The 17,540-nt window shown below is 59.7% G+C and overlaps 1 protein-coding gene across 2 annotated transcripts in view; it reads right to left on the bottom strand.

Annotated features, from left to right (window-relative positions):
• The window catches only part of EXD3 (exonuclease 3'-5' domain containing 3), a 78,835-nt gene that overhangs the window by 60,773 nt on the left and 522 nt on the right, over positions 1 to 17,540 (bottom strand). For both annotated transcript variants that reach the window (XM_059410198.1, XM_059410200.1), the window contains exons 2-3: positions 14,082 to 14,264; positions 2,328 to 2,442 (exon numbers count right to left, since the gene is read on the bottom strand). In XM_059410198.1, the coding sequence (XP_059266181.1) occupies positions 2,328 to 2,394 (67 nt within the window). In that variant the 5' untranslated portion in view covers positions 2,395 to 2,442; positions 14,082 to 14,264. The remainder of the gene's footprint in view (positions 1 to 2,327; positions 2,443 to 14,081; positions 14,265 to 17,540) is intronic.

Here is a 17,540-nt window from a genome sequence, read left to right as displayed (position 1 = left end):
GGGACGGAAGAAGACGAAAGCCACGAGGGTTGTCGGTCCCGCGGGAGAATCACCGTAAAACCGTGGCCACTAGAACTGCTGGCGCACGAGCGGACAGAGACCAGAGCGGAAAGCTGGAGACGAACCCAAAAGACAGGGTAGCCCAACATGGGTCCTTGGGGGGTGGGAGATGGGCTTCTAGAAATACAAGTGAGTCGGGCCCATACCTCCTATCTCCCAGCAAATCCATCCCATCCGGATCCCAGATGAAAGCAATCACAGCGGACCCCTCCCGGACCCCTCACAGGCAGGTGTGTACTCACACAGGGAGGCATGGGCTGGCTTACGACCATCTCTCTCAGACCAGAAAACACAGAGTGGTTGAGTAACCTTCCCACAATCACGCAGCGAGGAAAGTGTGTGTGTGCCACCTGGGTTCACGGGCCTTCTACGTCACAGCGCGAGGACGGCTGCACAGCCCCAGAGGCTGGGGGAGACCCTCCCCCCAACACCTGATGCCGGGAGGGGCCAGCTCTGCAGACAGCATGCCCCGGGGACGGGGGGCCCGTGTCTTGGGGATCCGACGGAGGGAACCAGGCTCCCCGGAGCTGCTGCCCTCCACGTGCTCAGAGAAGAACTGGTGAAACTCACAAGGAAAGGGAACCCAGCGCGGCCTGCAAACCCCAACTGCTGACCTTGTGGTTCAGCTCCATTTGCTCCCACAAAGGCCACGTTTTCCGGGGAAACAGCCCTTGAGCTGATGTTCCAGTTGGAGGATATTTTATTGGCCCCTGGGGAGCGGAGGTGGAGAAGAAGAGGCCTCCGTCCTCACTGGCCGGTTCCTCCCTCTCTTCCTTTCTCGACGCCAGCCACGGAACAGGCCGGGGGAGCCACATGGAGGCCCGAGGGTCTCGGGGATGTCGCCCTCCCAGGGACCACAGAAGAGGAAGGTTCTCGTGGCAAAACCAGTGGAGGGGCCAGAAGCATCCTAGAGGTGCTTCCCCAGACACGGGGAAAGACAAGTGCCCCTGCCGAGAGCGGCCCTGGCCCGAGGTCTCCTGCAGGGACCTTCCTAAGGCTGGCCTCACCAGCAGGGCTGGACACAGCGCCGGCCGGGGACTCCACGGCACCCCTCCGTGTCTGATGGAGTGGGGGACTGTGTCTGACCCAGAGGGGCTGTGTCTGACCCGGGGAGGCTGTGTCTAACCCAACGGGGAGGCTGTGTCTAACCCAAGGGGGGCTGTGTCTGTTCTCAGGGTGGCCTGCCCCTTTGCTAGCTCCAGCAGGCCAAGGGGGAGACCCTGCACACCTCAGGCTGAGGCCCACGTGTGACGGCCACGTGTGACATCATGGAGCTCCACCCTACATACAGCCCTGTGGGGACGGGCACGGGCCTTGGGGGAAGCCCTGAGGGAGGGAGGGAGGGGCCTGAAGAGGCCCTGTGCACCTATGAGCCCACGGGCCCCAGTTTCACCCCAGGTCCCGGCCCTGCAGACCCTAGATCCCCACGCCTGTCTCTGGCTGCTGGTTGGCTCAACAGCCAGGGCTGACCCCCGAAGCGATGACCCAGGAGGCCCCTGTGGCATGTGTGTGGAGACCATGGCCCCCCAGGACAAAAGAGCCATGCTGGGATGTGGGACCAGTTCTCAGGGTAGCAACGAGACCACCTCCACGGCCACCAAAGCGAAAATGCCTCCCTTCCCCACCGAGGAGGCTTCTGTGCCCAAGCAGGCCCCTCATCTCTGGTCAGGCCCCCAGGCCTGAGCATAAGGCAGGAGTGCCACAGGCGGCTTTGGGCTCCCACGCTTGGAGCCGACCCAGGCCCCTGCTTCCCAGGCACACCCCGCTTCCCTCCTGCTTCTTCTTGGCAAGATGAACACGGTGCCCGAGTCCGGCCTAGAGACTCGGTGAGCGGGCGGTGCCGGGACTCAGAGAACTCCTGTCCCTCCCACCAGTCCCTGCACGCTGCCATGGGGGCTCTGTCCGCCCCTGTGGTGCCGGTCCAGTCACACAGTCCTCCGGCAGCTAGCGCGCCAGTGGCCAGCAGACAGCCCACCTGGGGACAACAAGACCACACAGCGTGCACCTTGGGAGCCGGTGGCCCCCTTCACAGGGCACAGAGCAGTGCCTACTGCAGCCCTCAGGCCAGGAAGGCTGTGTCACCTGAGTGCTTGCGTCCACGCCCCACACGAGGCTGGAGCACAGGGACACCGTCCGCCTGGGGTGCCCATGCACAGACAGCCCCACGTACACACGCTGTCCACACAGCCAGCACACACGCCTGCACTCCTCACACGTCCCCGCTCCCAGGCCCTGCCCAGTGGTGCCCATCAGGGACACGGACTCACCGGCAGAACAGCCCTCGGTCACAACAGGGTCGCCGGTGGGGTCTCCAGCTGTGTCTGGCAGGTCCATCCTCAAGGTGGGGCCAGGGAGGCGACAGGCAGCTCGAGGAGGGAGGACCTGGCGGAGAGTGATACTCTGTTCCACGAGCGATACTCACACTCTCGTCCCCACGCTGTCTGGGCACGGGGGCCCAGGCAGCCTCGGCCCCCCTGCCGGCCGGGGACGCTCAGAGCTGCCGGCAGAGGCGGGCTTGCTGTGACGATCTGCACGAGCGCTCCCGCCTCGAGATACTCCGGTCAGGTCAGGCGGTTACGCCAGGGCCCAGCGAGTGTTCACTCCCCCCAACCCGCTTCTCTACACTGACGGAGAGGGCTGGCTTTCCTCCTTTAATGGGCTATGCGAGGCCTCGGGAAGACTTTGTTCCCGAACGCAGTCTTCCTGGGCACCGTCGTGAGACCGGCAGGGCCCCCCGTGCAACCCCTGAGCACAGGCTCAGTGCAGCCGCTCCGCTTCGTCCCCCGAAACTCCAGGAGCCCTCTTAGGTGTCCCTTCAGACAGTGCCTTCATGTTTCTTTTTCTTTTTAAAGAGTTTATATATTTATTTGACTGAAAGGGAGAGACAGCCAGAGGAAACACAAGCAGGGGAGCGGCAGAGGTAGAGGGAGAAGCAGGCTCCCCGCCGGGCAGGGAGCCGGACGTGGAGCTCGATCCCAGGCCCCCAGGATCATGACTGAGCCAGAGGCAGACGCCTGGCCCACTGAGCCCCCCGGGCGCCACATTTGTATTTCTAAACTGTGTACTGACGGTCTAGCTTCCAGTCTGGCATGTGACTGACCAACGTGAAGGGAAGAGTTCACTCTCACACCCCAGGGCCACCCACCTACAGCCGTTCTGTGAGAGCCCTCCTCTGGCTCACTATTTAGAGAAGACACGAGCAGACATGTGTAAATACCTCCCAGCGCTGAGCCGTGTGTGCCGTGGCGGTTTCTCCTTTCCTGCTCTGTTCGCTCTGGACTTCTGCTCCAGCCGCGCAGGGCACTCGGGCTGGGCCGCCCCCTCACTGGGAACCTCTGGGCACGACACACCTCCTGACAGCAGGACAGTGCCCAACACCCTGGGGTGACCAGCTTCCACCTAAGGGCAAGCTCCCGGCCCAGACCATAGACCCGGGGTCCAGAGAGCACAGCCTCCCTCCAGGTGACAGAAGCAGCCGAGCCTGTGTGGGGCAGTACCCCCTAAAAGGGGCGACCGCAGCTGCTGCAAGTGCGTACGAGTGAAGCAGGAGCCCAGGGCCCCCAGAAACGGCGGCCTCAGGGCTGAGAGGTTAACAGAGACACGAGCACTCCAGCCTGCTGAGTGTGTTAGACTCCAGCCCAGCCAATACCACCCAAGACTCCAGAAAGGCTGTGCCTTAACACAATGCCTAGACTGAGCCCCACTCTGACCTGCCCTGCCAAAATCCCAAACCAAGCCCCAAGAAAATCAACATTAGGGCACGTTGTAGGTTGAGTCCCACCAAGACAAAGATCCACCCTAACGAAATGTCAAGCCATGCTGACTTGCTTGAGGTGATCAGCTAGAAATTAACTGCCTGCCGGAACAAAAACCAACATTCTTCACAGGAACATAACAGAACCCAGAATCACATGCTTCACTCACAATATGCAACACGTAATAAACAAATCACAGGATCTACCAAGATACAGGAAACTATGACCCGTAATCAAGGCAGAAAAAAACAAACACCTGGATAATAGAAACCAACTCCACATGGCTCAGCTGTGGGATTTATCCAAGATAAACACAACTATTACATGTGTGCGCAGGGGCGTCTGCGGGGCTCAGTTGTTAAGCGTCTGCCTTTGGCTTAGGTCATGGTCCCAGGCGGAGAGTCTGCTTCTCCCTCTCCCACTTGCCCTGCTTGTGGTCCTTCTCTCGCTGTGTCCCTCTCTGTCAGATAAATAAATAAAGTCTTTTTTAAAGAAAGTTGAGTAACTGAAACGAAGAGGCCACTGGTTTGGAGACGGCAGATGAGTGTGAATCTGAGGACAGACCACCGGAGAGGGGCCTCTCTAGCGGGCGGGGCAGGGGAGGAGAAGAGAGAACAAGTTACATGCTTCCGTCGCCGCAGGCTGTTCTGCGCTGCTGTGGTTGATGGGACTCGGACGGCACCGTGGTCCCTCTCTCTGCGGGTCTGAACAAGCCGGGAAGCCTAGCGCTCGTTTTCGCGACACCCCGTCTCAAGCCACTTCCACCGTCTCCGTCTGGACACAAGCTCTCCAGCCCTGTGGTGTGGGACTCCCGTTCTCTCTTCTTTCTCAGTGTGTCCTGCGTTTCTTGACTTCCAAGTCCTCACCATTCTGTTTTCCTCCTGTTTCCAGAGGAGCGTGCTCTCCCGAACATTTACCAAGTGTCCGGTTGTCGGGAGCTGTCCTCACTGGGCCGCAGCTCTCGGCTGCAGGCCGGCCCCCGGGTGTGGGATGTTGATGGTCCCCGTTGTCTTCTAGGCCCTCATGTCGCTGCCCAGAGGTCTGAAGCCACCTGACTCCCAACATCACACAGGATGCCTGTCTTTTCCTCACGCAGGGCCTCCCCTTAACAGCACTGCGTCTCAGGGCGGGACGGCGTGGGGTCTGCCAGGGGCTCTTCCGTTCCTCGGTGCTGAGACGTGTCTTCTATTTTTCCTTGATAATGTCCTGGCCTTCCTGTTCTCCACCCTGGGCTGTAAGGACTGTTTTGTGTGTGGTGGTTTTTTTAGGATTTTACTTATTTATTTGAGAAAGCAACAGAGACAAGCAGAGAGCGAGGGGAAGTAGACATCCAATCTCCCCCGACCAGGGCGCTGGACGGCGGGCTCGATCCCGGGCCTCCAGGATCCTGACCTGAGCCGAAGGCAGCCACTTCCGTGAGCGCCCCCGGCGCCCCGTGGTGTAAGTATTCTTAGATACTGCCCTTCCTGGAAGAACCTCTCGCTTTCTGATCTGTCCCCTTCTCTGCCTTCAGCAGAGATTTCCTGAACTTTATTTTGCAGAACGATCACTGACTTACTCACTTCTGCTACCGAAACTGTATTAATCGGGAGTCGCTTCTCCTTTTGCCCCAGAGGACCTCACCACTCGGTCTGTTTTCCTGCTCACCTGGTGTGTCTCCCTCAGAAACTTTGCTCAAGTGTCTGGAGACTGAGAGGGACACAGAGCAGCTGCCTGGGTGCTGGGCAGGGGGAGCCCTGGGAGCGGGGGGCTCACTGTAGGTACCTGGGGCCTGGGTCCCGAAGGTCACGCCTCGGCCCCTCTGTCAGGGAGAGACGCCCCCGTCCTCACCTGCAGGGAGGCACTGGGCGGCCATAGCCCAGGTCCCCAGAGGGCCGGGGTCCCCCTGAAAACCTTCTGAGACCCTGCCTGCAATCTGGAGCTGCCCTGGGCGCTGTGGCCAGGCTGGGGGCCACCCTCTGCCCCGCACCCCAGGTCCCCAGGCGGCTAGAGGGCGACCCTCGGCAGCGGCCTTCCGTCTCCACCGGGCCTCACACTTCTTCCTTCCTCTTTGCCTGTAAGTGCTTCTGCCTTTATGAAAAAGGCAAAGCCATCTTTTTAAAATGTCTTTGCTGCCCTTTTCATGGGCCTCAAGCGCAGCGGGAGAAGCAGCCGCACCCAGTGCCCGCGGTCCCAGCGCCCTTGTGACGAGCACACCTCCCACAGGACACATGCCCTGCACACCGCACACGGCAGAGGCCGCGGGAGCTCTGCACCGTAGTCCATCAGAGCTGTTGGCCTGCACTGTTCTCTCCTTGGAAATCACTCCCACCTGCCCCGGGGCTCTGCACACCTCCACCCGCCACAGCCCAGATCCGCGGGCGCCCGGCCGAAAAGGCCGGGCTGTGGGATGGGGTGGTCCCAGCAGTGCGCGTTCGACCCCACTCAGCCCATGGACCGAGGCCCTGGAGAGTAGCAGGGGTCTCCCAGGGCAGCCGAAGCAAAACGCCACAGACAAGAAGCTGCAACAACAGAAACTTAACTTTCTCCCGGTTCTGGAGACTGGAAGTCCCATATCAAGGTGCTGGCAGGGTCGGCGGCTCCTGAGGCCTCTCCCCGTGTGCAGACGCCATCTTCTCCTGTGTCTGGGCCCGCTCTCCTCTCTCACAAGGGACACCGTCCTACTGAGCTCATTTTACCTTAGCTACCTCTGGAAAGACCCCATCTTCAAATACGATCCCATTCTGAGGTGCTAGCGGTTAGGTCCCCTGTGGGCCATGCCAAGGAGACCTCTGGCCCCTTTGGCTTCAGGTCAGAGGATGACTCTTGGGCCCACCAGAGGATCCCCAGGAGGGGATGCTGGACACACTCCCCGTGACACGGGCCCCTCTCTGAAAAGCCACCAGGAGCCTCACCCGTTCCTTTCTCTAGTCCTTCCTTCACCCCTACAGATGTGCCTCACCCAGACCCCAGTTCCTCGTGCGGCCGACTTAGAGCTGCCTACGAGCCTCAGCAAGACCAGGGCCCGGCCTGCACGCCCCAGTGTTGGCACCCTTGTTCAGCACTTCTGGAGCCCTTGACACTTCACAGCAGGTGCAGAAGCGGTCCCGAACAGACCCTCTGGCAGGGTCCACCCCCCAGGGGCAGTGAGTTCCTGGCTGGGGTGGGGAAAGGCCCAGGCATGCTGGGGCCTGCATCCCTGGACAGAAGGCCGGGGGCTGGGGAAGAGTAAACAGCATGAAGGGCGGCTCTCCAGAAACAAGGGCCACGCGTCCACCTGCCGCAGGGCTGGCGGAGGCCACCTCAAAGAGTGGCTCTTCCCGGCCTCCGTCTCTGGGCCCCACCGCAGGCTCCCTACGCCACCCCGAGCTGCAGGCCACTCTGGGGAGCTGCTCAAGGGGCTCAAGTGGAAGCAGTGGACCCGTGGACAGGACCCCTGCAGAGCCCCCCCAGCAGAGCCAGACCCCCAGGCCACCCCCATCTCATTGGCCATCCCCACATTTGTGTGGGCCTGTGGGCTCTTCTTTAAAAAGGCAGCCTCGCTCTGATCAGACTTACAATAACGACCAGCATCGGTGCAGGGCAAAGGTCCCTCTGAGCCCTGCAAGTCAGGTCACCCCAGAAGGAACGCTGCCCTGCGGTCAGCTCTCCTTACACAAGCTTTGTTCTCCTCAGAGCCTGGAATCCAAAATCCACAGGCCCACGTGCTTCTGAGCTGGCAAAGACCAGAGTCAAATTCACCCCATGGCAGACTGTTTTAATTGACCTCATTTTAAAGAGAAAAAAATCTGCTTGGAGTCCAAACTGTCTTGAGCTGAAAATGCAGCTCAGGGTTTGGAGGCCACACCAAGGCCAGGCCTTCCCAGGGATGGCCTTCCGGAGCCCACCGGGATGGCCTCCTGGAAGCCTTGGAACTTCCATTTAAAATGAACCGTCAACGGGTACAACTTGTTCAGGCCTCACGGCTTTTTCTTGCTGGGAACCGAGCCACACATCGAAATGCGGGCCTCAGAGAGCCCACCCACCCCCTGCCCCTGCCCCGCAGCGGGGTGCCCCAGGCCCCCACCTGCAGGAGGGAGCAGGACAGACTGCCTCCTCTGACAGCTGGGCCCCACGAGTTTAACTGGGTGCCCACCTCGGAGCGGTGCCCCCCAGCCAGACTCCTGGCGGCTTCAAACCCGATAAAGAAAACCTCATTTTCCATGGAGCCAGGCGGCCAGCAGGGGGGGCTCTCGACCCAAGCATCTGGCCATGCTGCCCAGGCTGGATGAGATGACCGTCCACACTAGATCCCCCCTCAACAGGAGGAAGCACAGCTCTGTCCTTGCCCTGCAAACTCAGTGAGAAGCTGCAGGCGCCCTGAGCCCTCACTTCCCTCCGAGGGACCCCCTCTGTGTTCTCCAGACTAACCTGTGGGTTTGCCATAGCTTGCTTGTCCTGAATTCCAACTCCCGTGCCATTTCCCGACAAACCCATTTCGCTGGTAAAATAACCGGCTGTTTTAATTTTGAGGTTGACCCAGGGCAAGCTCGGCATCTGCTGTAGGTTGGGGATGCTCCAGGGGCCCCTGGATGTTCCAGCCCTGTGCCCCACGGCCTCCTGCTCGGCACACTGACCAAGCCGGGCCCAAGGCCTCCTGGAACCCAGCCCCTCAACCAGGCCCAGCCAGAGGCAAGAGGGCACCTCAGCAGGTTCACCCCCCAGACGGAACCCCCGGCATCGGCACCACCCAGGCTGGGGTCCCGGTCCAGCCACACCGTGAAGTGGACACTGTGGGCTAAGGGAGGGCATTGAGAACCAGAGCAAAGGCTCACGACGCCTGCCCGGCACTGGCTGTGATCTGGCTGTCTCCTCTGTTCCACAGGAGGGAAAGACGGGCCCGGGGTCTCCAGGCTTGGTGCATGGGAGGAACACAGTCGCCAAGCCTGGGACACTGCCAGAAGCCCAGAGGACCAGGCTCCCGGGTGCTTCAAAATGTCTCCTGACCTAAAGCTGCCCCTCAAATAACCCAGAAAGGTGAAAATTGAAGGCAAAAGGCAGAAATTAAAGGACCCAAAAGAAGCTACATTGCTGGCTGAGGGTCCAAGCAGCCCGGTGGGGCCGGGGCTCAGCCTTCCGCCCGGCTGCCCGGCACAGGACGGAGTTTCCTCCACATTCTGGTTCACGGAGGCGACCTTTAAATAGGTCATCAGAGCATTCTCCTTTGGACGCCAGGTCGCACTTCATACACCGCTGTCCCACGCTGCTCTCTGCAAATGCAGAGGTGGCGGCTGTGACTCCCACCGGTGCTCCCCGTGCCCTTCATCACAGGTGGCCGAGGCCCTGGAGAGGGTGATGCGGGGCTGTCCCCTCGCTGTGCCAGAGCCCTTCCGAGAGTGCAACTCCTGCCTGGGCCACCACACCCACACTCAGCCCTCCTGGGCCAGCCCATGTGACTGACACGGCGGGCACCGCAGGAACGCGGGGCAGGAAGGCGGGCAGCCAGGGGCGGGCACCAGCCTCGGAATCCAGGTGCCGTCGCCCCCACAGGGAGGCCCTGTCCCCTCCTGGCCCTGTGCCGTCCCACTGTCAGCCACGTCCTGCCTTAACTGCAAAATGTACCTGGGCTAAGAGCATGAAATGTCTCAGTACTGATTTTCTGTATCAATTGCGGGTGGAAACGAAGATACTCAGTGAGTACTGGAGTCAGGAGATGTGTGCGCGCGCACACACACACACACACACACACACATACATAAAAGATTTTATTTATCTGACAGAGATCACAAGCAGGCAGAGAGGCAGGCAGAGAGAGACGGAGAAGCAGGCTCCCCGCCGAGCAGAGAGCCCGATGCGGGGCTCGATCCCAGGACCCTGAGATCATGACCTGAGCCGAAGGCAGAGGCTTTAACCCACTGAGCCACCCAGGCGCCCCTCCACTTTATTTTTTATGCTTCTCTATAAGTAAGCTCTATGGCCGCCCTGGGGCTTGAACTCATGACCCTGCGACCAGGAGGCACGTGTCCTCCCAACTGGGCAGCGCCTCACTTTCTCCTTTTACGTTCTTAGGTTCATGCTAGAAAATCCAAAGTCACGTGTGGGGTCACATATTTCTGCCGGGCACATTGGCCTCAACGGAGGCCAGCGGAGGAGGAGCTGCGCCCAGACCCACAGCCACCACCCTGCACAACAGCATCGGGGACCCCCTCTGCTGCCCCCAAAGGCCAAATGCAGGGGGCCTGGGGTTGTACCCGAGACACAGGGTGGGGGTCACAGCCTGGACCCCTGAAAACAGGGGCCCCTCATGTCTCTAGTTCAACAAGAATGCTAATTTGAAAGCTGTTTCAGTTGGTTTGCAAACTGAATTAAATGTCTGGGCACACACCTCAGTGATTTTTTAAAACGCTTTATTGATCGAATACACACAGCACAACGCAGCATTTTTAGCATATTTAGGTATGAGAGAACCTCACCACCGCCAATTTCTAGTCCCTTTTCATCACCCCAATAAGAAGACTCCATACCCGTTAGCTGCTGCTCCCCGCACTCCTCTGTGGCAACCACAAGCCCGCTCTCTGCCTCCGGGGGCCTGCCTGTTGTGAACGCTCTCACACACGGAGCCCCCCGGGACGCAGTCTGCATCGGCCCCTCCCCCAGCAGGCCGCTCTCAGGGTCCGTCCACGTTGTGGCACCGGCCGGCATCTACTCCTTCCCATGGCTGGACCACACTCATCTGGTTCTGCCTTGTGGCCACCATGGACAGTCGCACACCGATGTTCCCGTGGGCCCGAGCCACCTGTTCCCGGGGGAAAGGGCTGGGCTGAGCAGAGAGGACACCACGCTGTCGGCCACACTGCTTCCCGCCACAGCGCAGGAAGGGCCTGACCGCGCATGGCCGTGCCGACACAGGCTCCTCGGCGCCTGTCCCTTTCCGTTTTACCCAGCCAAGTGGCAGGGACTTTTTTTTTAAAGATTTTATTTATTTATTTGACAGACAGAGATCACAAACAGGCAGGCAGAGACAGAGAGGGAAGCAGGCTCCCTGCTGAGCAGAGAGCCCGATGCGGGGCTCCATCCCAGGACCCCGAGACCATGACCTGAGCCGAAGGCAGAGGCTTTAACCCACTGAGCCACCCAGGCGCCCCGGGAGGGACTTTTAACTTACTGACCTAAGAGTTGCTCCTTTCTTTAAAAATCAGGATCACCAATCTAAAACACAAGAAAGTACTTTTCCAGAGATGCCACGTGGAGGGTGGGGGTCCCACCAGAGCGGCTGTGGGAGGTGCCCCACTGCTTCTGGGCTGCACCCTGCCGCGGCGTGCACACCATCAGGGTCACTCCAGTTGCTCAAGTTGGCTTCAGCCCCATCTGGGGGCCTCGCTGGAGCGTCTCCCTGGGACCCTTCCCACTGGGTGCAGAGGTCAGCAGGAGAGGGCACGAGCCAGAAGTCACCAGCCCCACCATTCAGTCGGGCTTTCCAGCTCCCTGCCCGCTCCAGAGCAGGCCTCCCACTGTCCAATAATGGGGTAAAATCACATGAATGATGAATGGCTACTTAAAAACATTTTACAAAAACATTTAATGTCGTTGGGAAAAAACAAACTCACAACGTGGCACACAGTTGTATTTGACAGAAAGCCACGGCACTACAGCGTGGGCCGAAGGACACCCCGGCCCACTCAGTACGAGACAGACGCGGAGCCACGCAGGCGCCGGTGGGGTTGGGGGGCAGGCCGCCCGTTCCATTTTCTGTTTCTTGTTTTCGTATTTGCTACATATCATACAATGAGCACACTGCACTTCCTAATCATGAAAAAAGAAAATCACAAATGAAACTTTAAAAGTTAAACTTGGGGTGTGTGGGTGGCGCGGTCAGATCAGCGTGGGCCCTTGGTGTCGGCTCAGGTCCTGGTCTCCGGGTGGTGGGACGCAGCCCCGCAGCGGGCTCTGCACTGAGCCCGGAGCCTGGGAGAGTCTCTCTCCCTCCGTCCCTCCCACTTGTGCGCGTGCGCTCTCTCAAATAAACGTTACAACCCTTTTAAAGATTTTTACACTCCAAGGAAACCTTCGCTTCGGGAAGGAGATGAGGCCACCTGCTCTGAGAGCCCCGCCAGACTGTGGGGAGGTGGCCCGCCCCACGGACACCAGGTGCTCTCGCCGTCGCGTGGTCTGCCCTGGGCTGCCCGTGGGCCCGGCTCTGCCCTCGCGATCCGGCCCGCGGCGCTGACCGCACATGGCCCCAAATGCACTGGCTTAGAGCAGAACAACCCTTGACCGTCCCGCGTGGGGTCAGGCGCAGGAAGCGGAAGCGGCCTGACCGCGGGGTCCTGCTCCGGGTCTCTGGGGTCGCACCCAGCTTGAGGCAGGCCTGCGCTGTCTCCAGGCTCAGCGGGGGGCTGGGGGCCGCCCACTGCCCGCACAGCTGGAGCCCGACAGCCTGTGGCTCTCTGATGCTCGGCGCCCAGCTCCGATTTCCTGTTTCCTGCCGGGCTGCTGGGACAGGCTGGACTGCTGGGCAGTCGTCCGGCTTCTAGAGGAGGTTTTCCCGCCGTGACCACGGGGTCGCCGTGGACGGGGCAAACGCACGGTCCCTCCATTAACACTGAGTGTCGTTTCCCCTGGTCCTGTTTTTCCTTGGTCTCCTCAGAACCGTGTCCCACTGGTCTTTTCTAAGATCTTGTTCATTTATCTGAGAGCATGAGGAGGACGAGCAAGCGTGAGGGGGCGGGGTCAGAGCCAGAAGCAAACTTCTGTCGCGGGGCTCGATCCGGGGACTCCAGGATCATGACCTGAGCCGAAGGCAGACGCTGCACAGACTGAGCCCCTAGGCGCCCCTCACTGGTCTTTTTAAGAGCTAGTTTTCAAGGAAACCTGGGGGCTCAGCGGGTTAAGCGCCTGCCTCCGGCTCAGGTCATGATCCCAGGGTTCTGGGATGGAGCCCTGCTCAGCGGGAAGCCTGCTGCTCCCTCTGCCCCTCCCCCTGCTTGTGCTCACGCTCTCTCTGTTGAATAAATGAAATCTTAAATTAAAAAAAAAAAAGGACTACTTTTCAGTCTTACTAATTCTATACTTTCTGATTTAATTACTTAATTAATTAAGCTTTTCTCTTTACCAACTCCCTCTTCTGCCTTTTGGTTTCTTCCATTGGTTTTTTACTTCTTTGGGCGTGATTTCCTCCCTCTCTGGCTGCATTCGGGCTTCCTGGGATTTGTGCGTGCCTCAAGATGCTCTGCTTCCTTCTGACTCCAGAGCTGCTGTGCTGGCCTGCTTCTGCCTCCCTCGGAAATGACCCGCTATTTCTGTCCGGGTTCTCCTTGGCACTCAGGACTCAGCCCGCATGCTTCACTTCAGAAACACGCACTCCTCCCTTTTTCGCTGTTTCCTGGGCTTCATCGGGCGTCACGTGAGGCTGTGGGTCTGCTCTGAGGTTCTCAGCCCGGCCGGCTTCCCGCCTTCCCCTGCCGTCTGCAGCACATGCGCGGAGACAGGCCTGGGCACTCGGAGAGACCGCGCTGCAGGGCCCTGGACAGCTGAGGGATCGTGTTGTATCTGACTTGCCGGTCCTGGGCCAGACAGACACCCACTTTGGAAGGGCCGCGTGTAGAAATGAGCTCAGGGACCAGCAGCAACACGTTCCTCCATTCGAAGCTGCAAGGCCAGGTGACCGGTGCTGGCTTGGGTCCGGGAGAGCAGAGGGGCGGTCGCTGCTGGCGCACGGAGGAGGAAGCCCTTGACCATCACAGAGGTCTGGAGAGGTACGCTAAAATTTTCCCAGGGTTACAGTCCTAGCTCTGAACCTGAAAGGGCATGAATCGTGGGCCGCTTCCTGTTTGCACAGCTGCCTTCTGCGTCCTTCTGGCTTTCCTCCCGAAGCTTCCCTGGGGCGGCAGAGGTATGAGCGCCCGAGTCAATGGTCAGCAGCCTTTGCAACGGCTGTGGCAGTGCGCTTCAGAGCTGTGGCTCACGACAGGCGCCTCCCCAAGGAACCCTCCATGGCCCTGAATCAGACGCAGCCCCAGTCGGGGCCAGGCCTCCAGAAGCTGGTCTCCAACACCAAGCATTTCCATCACACCAAGGTTATTTCTACTTCCTAAGAGAAAAATCTTATTTTCATTTTATTTTGTTCTTTGAACGTGCCTGTTGTTTAAAAAGAAAGGAAAAAAAACCCCACACACTTCTTTGCATTGGGCTAAACCCAATTCCTGCCATGTCTTTGACATCTGTGCTCCAGAATGAACCACAACTATTACATCCCTTTAAAAATAAGTTCCAGCACTACGCTGACTGGTAGCGGAGTCACAGTCTTACCTTAGAAATGGCCTTTTCTGGACTCTTCCACTGACGGAGCAACTGTGGGACCCTCACGGTCCTGGCGGGCCTCCCCAGAGCGCTGACGCGGTCACCCTCCCTCAGGACAGCGGGCCGTCCGTCTGTGAAGGCCAGCTTCCGGTCGGCTGTGGGCTGCGCCACTCCAGACGTCTCAACACCTGCCTGGGAACAGATTTTAGCTCAGACAGAAGAAAGTTTTCTGCACAACATTTAAGCAGTTGAATTTCAGAGCTGGAAGAATTTCAACCTTCAGGATGTCCGTTAAATAGAAAAACCTATCATTGAAACCTTCCTTAACAATGGTTTTAAACAAGGCGCCTGGTGGCTCAGTTCAGCAGGTTCAGCAGGTTCAGCATGTGCTTTCGGTTCAGGTCATGATCCCAGGGTCCTGGGATGGAGCCCCGCATCGGGCTCTCCGCTCAGCGGGGAGCTGCTTCCCCCCCGCACCTGCCTGCTTGTGGTCTCTGTCTGTCAAATAACTAAATAAAATTTTTTTTAAAAAATGGTTTGACACTTATTCTGAGATAACTGGAGACAGATACACGCACTTGGGAGAGAGAAGAGCTGACCCATACGCGTTCTACGCGGTCCCTCAGGTGTCACGGCAGTCAACGTCACCAGCAGGGCCTGATGTGGATCCCGTCGCCACCCAGAGCACCTGCCCTTGGGCCCCCGCAGCATTGCTGGTTCACGGCGTTCATCTGTCAGTGGCCCCAGGCGGCCGCGCATCTGTTCTCCATTTATAGAACTTGTCATTTAAGAAAGTTACATGAACGGAGTGAGAGTATGTGACCTCTCACCCTGCCACTCCCGAGGCCCACGGGCCTTGTACTCTTCGTCCGCAGAGTGTCCTCCACACGGGGACGCAGCCTCTGCGGGACGTCGGGGGTGACAGAGGTGACACGGCCCAGAGCATCCCGTGACGGAGGTGACGGGGGTGGGCTGCCCCACCCTCCTGTTAGGGAAATAAAGCCAGTCTAAGAGCAGATGCAGCAGACGCCGCAGCGTCACCCCGACTATGGGAGCACCAGGCAGGGAGTGCACAGGGAGGTGGGGACAGAGCCCTAGGGGAGGAAGGGGCGCCAGCTGGGGGCAGAGGGGACACGGAGGAGGTCACATCCTGGAGGTCAGGGCTGAGTGGGGAGGACGGGCCAGGCCCAGGGCCCCAGCCCAGGGGAGGCTGCTGGTGACCCTGACAAGCCTTTGGGTAGAGCAGCAGCAGGAAGGCCGCCTGGAGCTGGCTCAGGGGCCCCAGCATGATGGAAATGGGGCCAGGGCAGCCACCTGGAACAAGGTTCAACGGAGTGATGGCAGGAGCCAGCGGCCCCGCTCGCAGGTGTGTACCCAAGAGAACTGAGAACACGTCTGCACGGGACTCATACACAGATGTTCACAGAAGCATTTTTCAAGGTAGCCAAAAAGTGGCCGCTGCCCATCGGTGGGTGAACGGGTACACAAAGCAGGGCCAACCCTGCAATGGAACGTTACTGGTCTTAAAAAGGAACAAAATTCTGATACAGGTTACAACACGAATGAACCTCAAAAAAAAGTGACGCTGAGCGAGAAGCCAGACGCAGAGTCGGTGTGCCGTGCGGGGCCGTTCACACCAACGCCCCGAAGCCGCAAGCCCGTAAAGACAGGACCAGCAGCTGCCAGGGGCTGGGGCGGCGGCGCCCGTGTCCAGCGACTGTGAGGAAGCACTCTAGAATCATCGGGTTTGGCTGCACAACACTGCGCACACGGAAAAACAGTGACCTGCACCCCTGACGACTGGATTTCCTGATACCCGAATTACATCTCAGTTCCTACAAAGTGCACAGTAAAAGTGCTAACACACTGAGAACCCTTGGAGGGGGCCCTGCGGCCCACGGGGGTAAAGAAATGGGGGGAGAGCTCGGGAAGGGGCTTAAGATGGACAGAATCACAGTATGTTGATAGGCTGACCCTAGTGAGCAGAAATGATGATGGGGTGGGGGAGGAGACAGATCTGTGGGTGTCGACGGAGGGGGTCCCTTCCAGCTGCTGCCATTTTCTCTGGAAGCAGGCAGCCAGGCCCTGGGCTGGGAGGCACGACAGGGCAGAGTGGGGCTGAGGACACGGGAGGAAGAAGGCCACCACAGGAGGAGGGAGTCGGTGGCACGTGTTGAGGACGGAAGGAGACCTGGCACTTCGGCCGGGCTCCTGCAGCCCCGATGAAGGGAATGGGACTGGAGCTGTGGGTGGTGAGGGGGTATCAGGTCGAAGGTGCGAGCTGCCGGGGTGGGCAGGGAGTGTGGGTTGCAGCTGTCAACACCGAGGAGCCCCAGGCGGGACCTGGGTGGGCCAGCGGGCTGAGAAGGGCCGAGCAGGGCTGCAGGACTGGCCCCGAGCAAATGTTGTCAGGAAGGTGCGGAGGATGGGGAGTGGGGAGTGGGAGGGACGCCCACATGGGGGGGGGTTGGGAAGGACAGGATCCCGCCCTGGGTACCCAGACACCTCCAGGCCAGCAGGTCAGGAAACCCAGGCCCCACTGGTGGGGAAGCAGGTCCTCAGAGCAGAGGCTCCCAGACATTTACTGAGGAAGCTGCCGTCTGGGGCATGCCACAGGCGTGAGCCCTGACAGGTGCGCCAGGCCGGCACTCAGCACCCCTGTTCCTTAGCTAAGGAAGCCTGCAGGGTCAGAGAGCTGGTCCCGGTGACACAGGGAGGACACGCGGCCAGAAGCGAGCGGAGTGGCTCCCAGGTCCCAGGACCCACAGGCCCACTGGAGAAGAAGGTGGCCAACAAAGAAGGCCAGCCAGGTGGCGATTACAGCTGAGCTCCGGACACCGCAAAGGACACAAGCCGCCCCTGCATGTTCCCGAGTGTAAATAAAAGGCAGAGCCTTTCTCCGGGAGTGTTTCTGGGGCTGTGACGGCTCGTTTCACGTGTACACTAGCAAGGCCAGGGACCCACATAGTTGGTCAAAAAATACAAAAACACAAAAAATAAGTATTATTTATTGAATTGAGAGAGAGACACACGGCAAGAGCACGGTGGGGGGGACTGGAGGAATGGGGGGGCAGAGCGAGGGGAGGCAGACTCCTGCTCAGCACGGAGCCCCAGGTGGGACTCGACCCCAGGACCCTGAGGTCACCACCTGCGGGGAAGTCAAGAGCTGGAGTTGACTGACTTGAGCCCCCGGGCGCGGCAAGTCTTTTATGACATCAACCCATGCGACGGCAACTTGTCGGCAGCCGGCGACCCTTCCTACCAGGGCACCGGGACTGGAGGTGAGGGCGCACTGGGGCGTGGAGGGCCTGAAGTCCCTACAGGAGGGACCGTATGCCCGACTCCAGGGCAGCAGGGCTCGGCCCCGGGTCTGGCCTGGGGACCCGCTCCCAGGCTGTCCACCTCTGCGCACCTGCTAGTGCACCTGTCGGGTCTGTTCTGCCGAGAGCCATGACCAGCACAGGCAGG

The sequence above is a fragment of the Mustela nigripes genome, chromosome 9 (assembly GCF_022355385.1).
Source record: "Mustela nigripes isolate SB6536 chromosome 9, MUSNIG.SB6536, whole genome shotgun sequence".
Taxonomy (NCBI): domain Eukaryota; kingdom Metazoa; phylum Chordata; class Mammalia; order Carnivora; family Mustelidae; genus Mustela; species Mustela nigripes.
The sequence above is the reverse complement of the archived record's forward strand: the minus strand, read 5'-3'. Positions and strand labels throughout refer to the sequence as shown.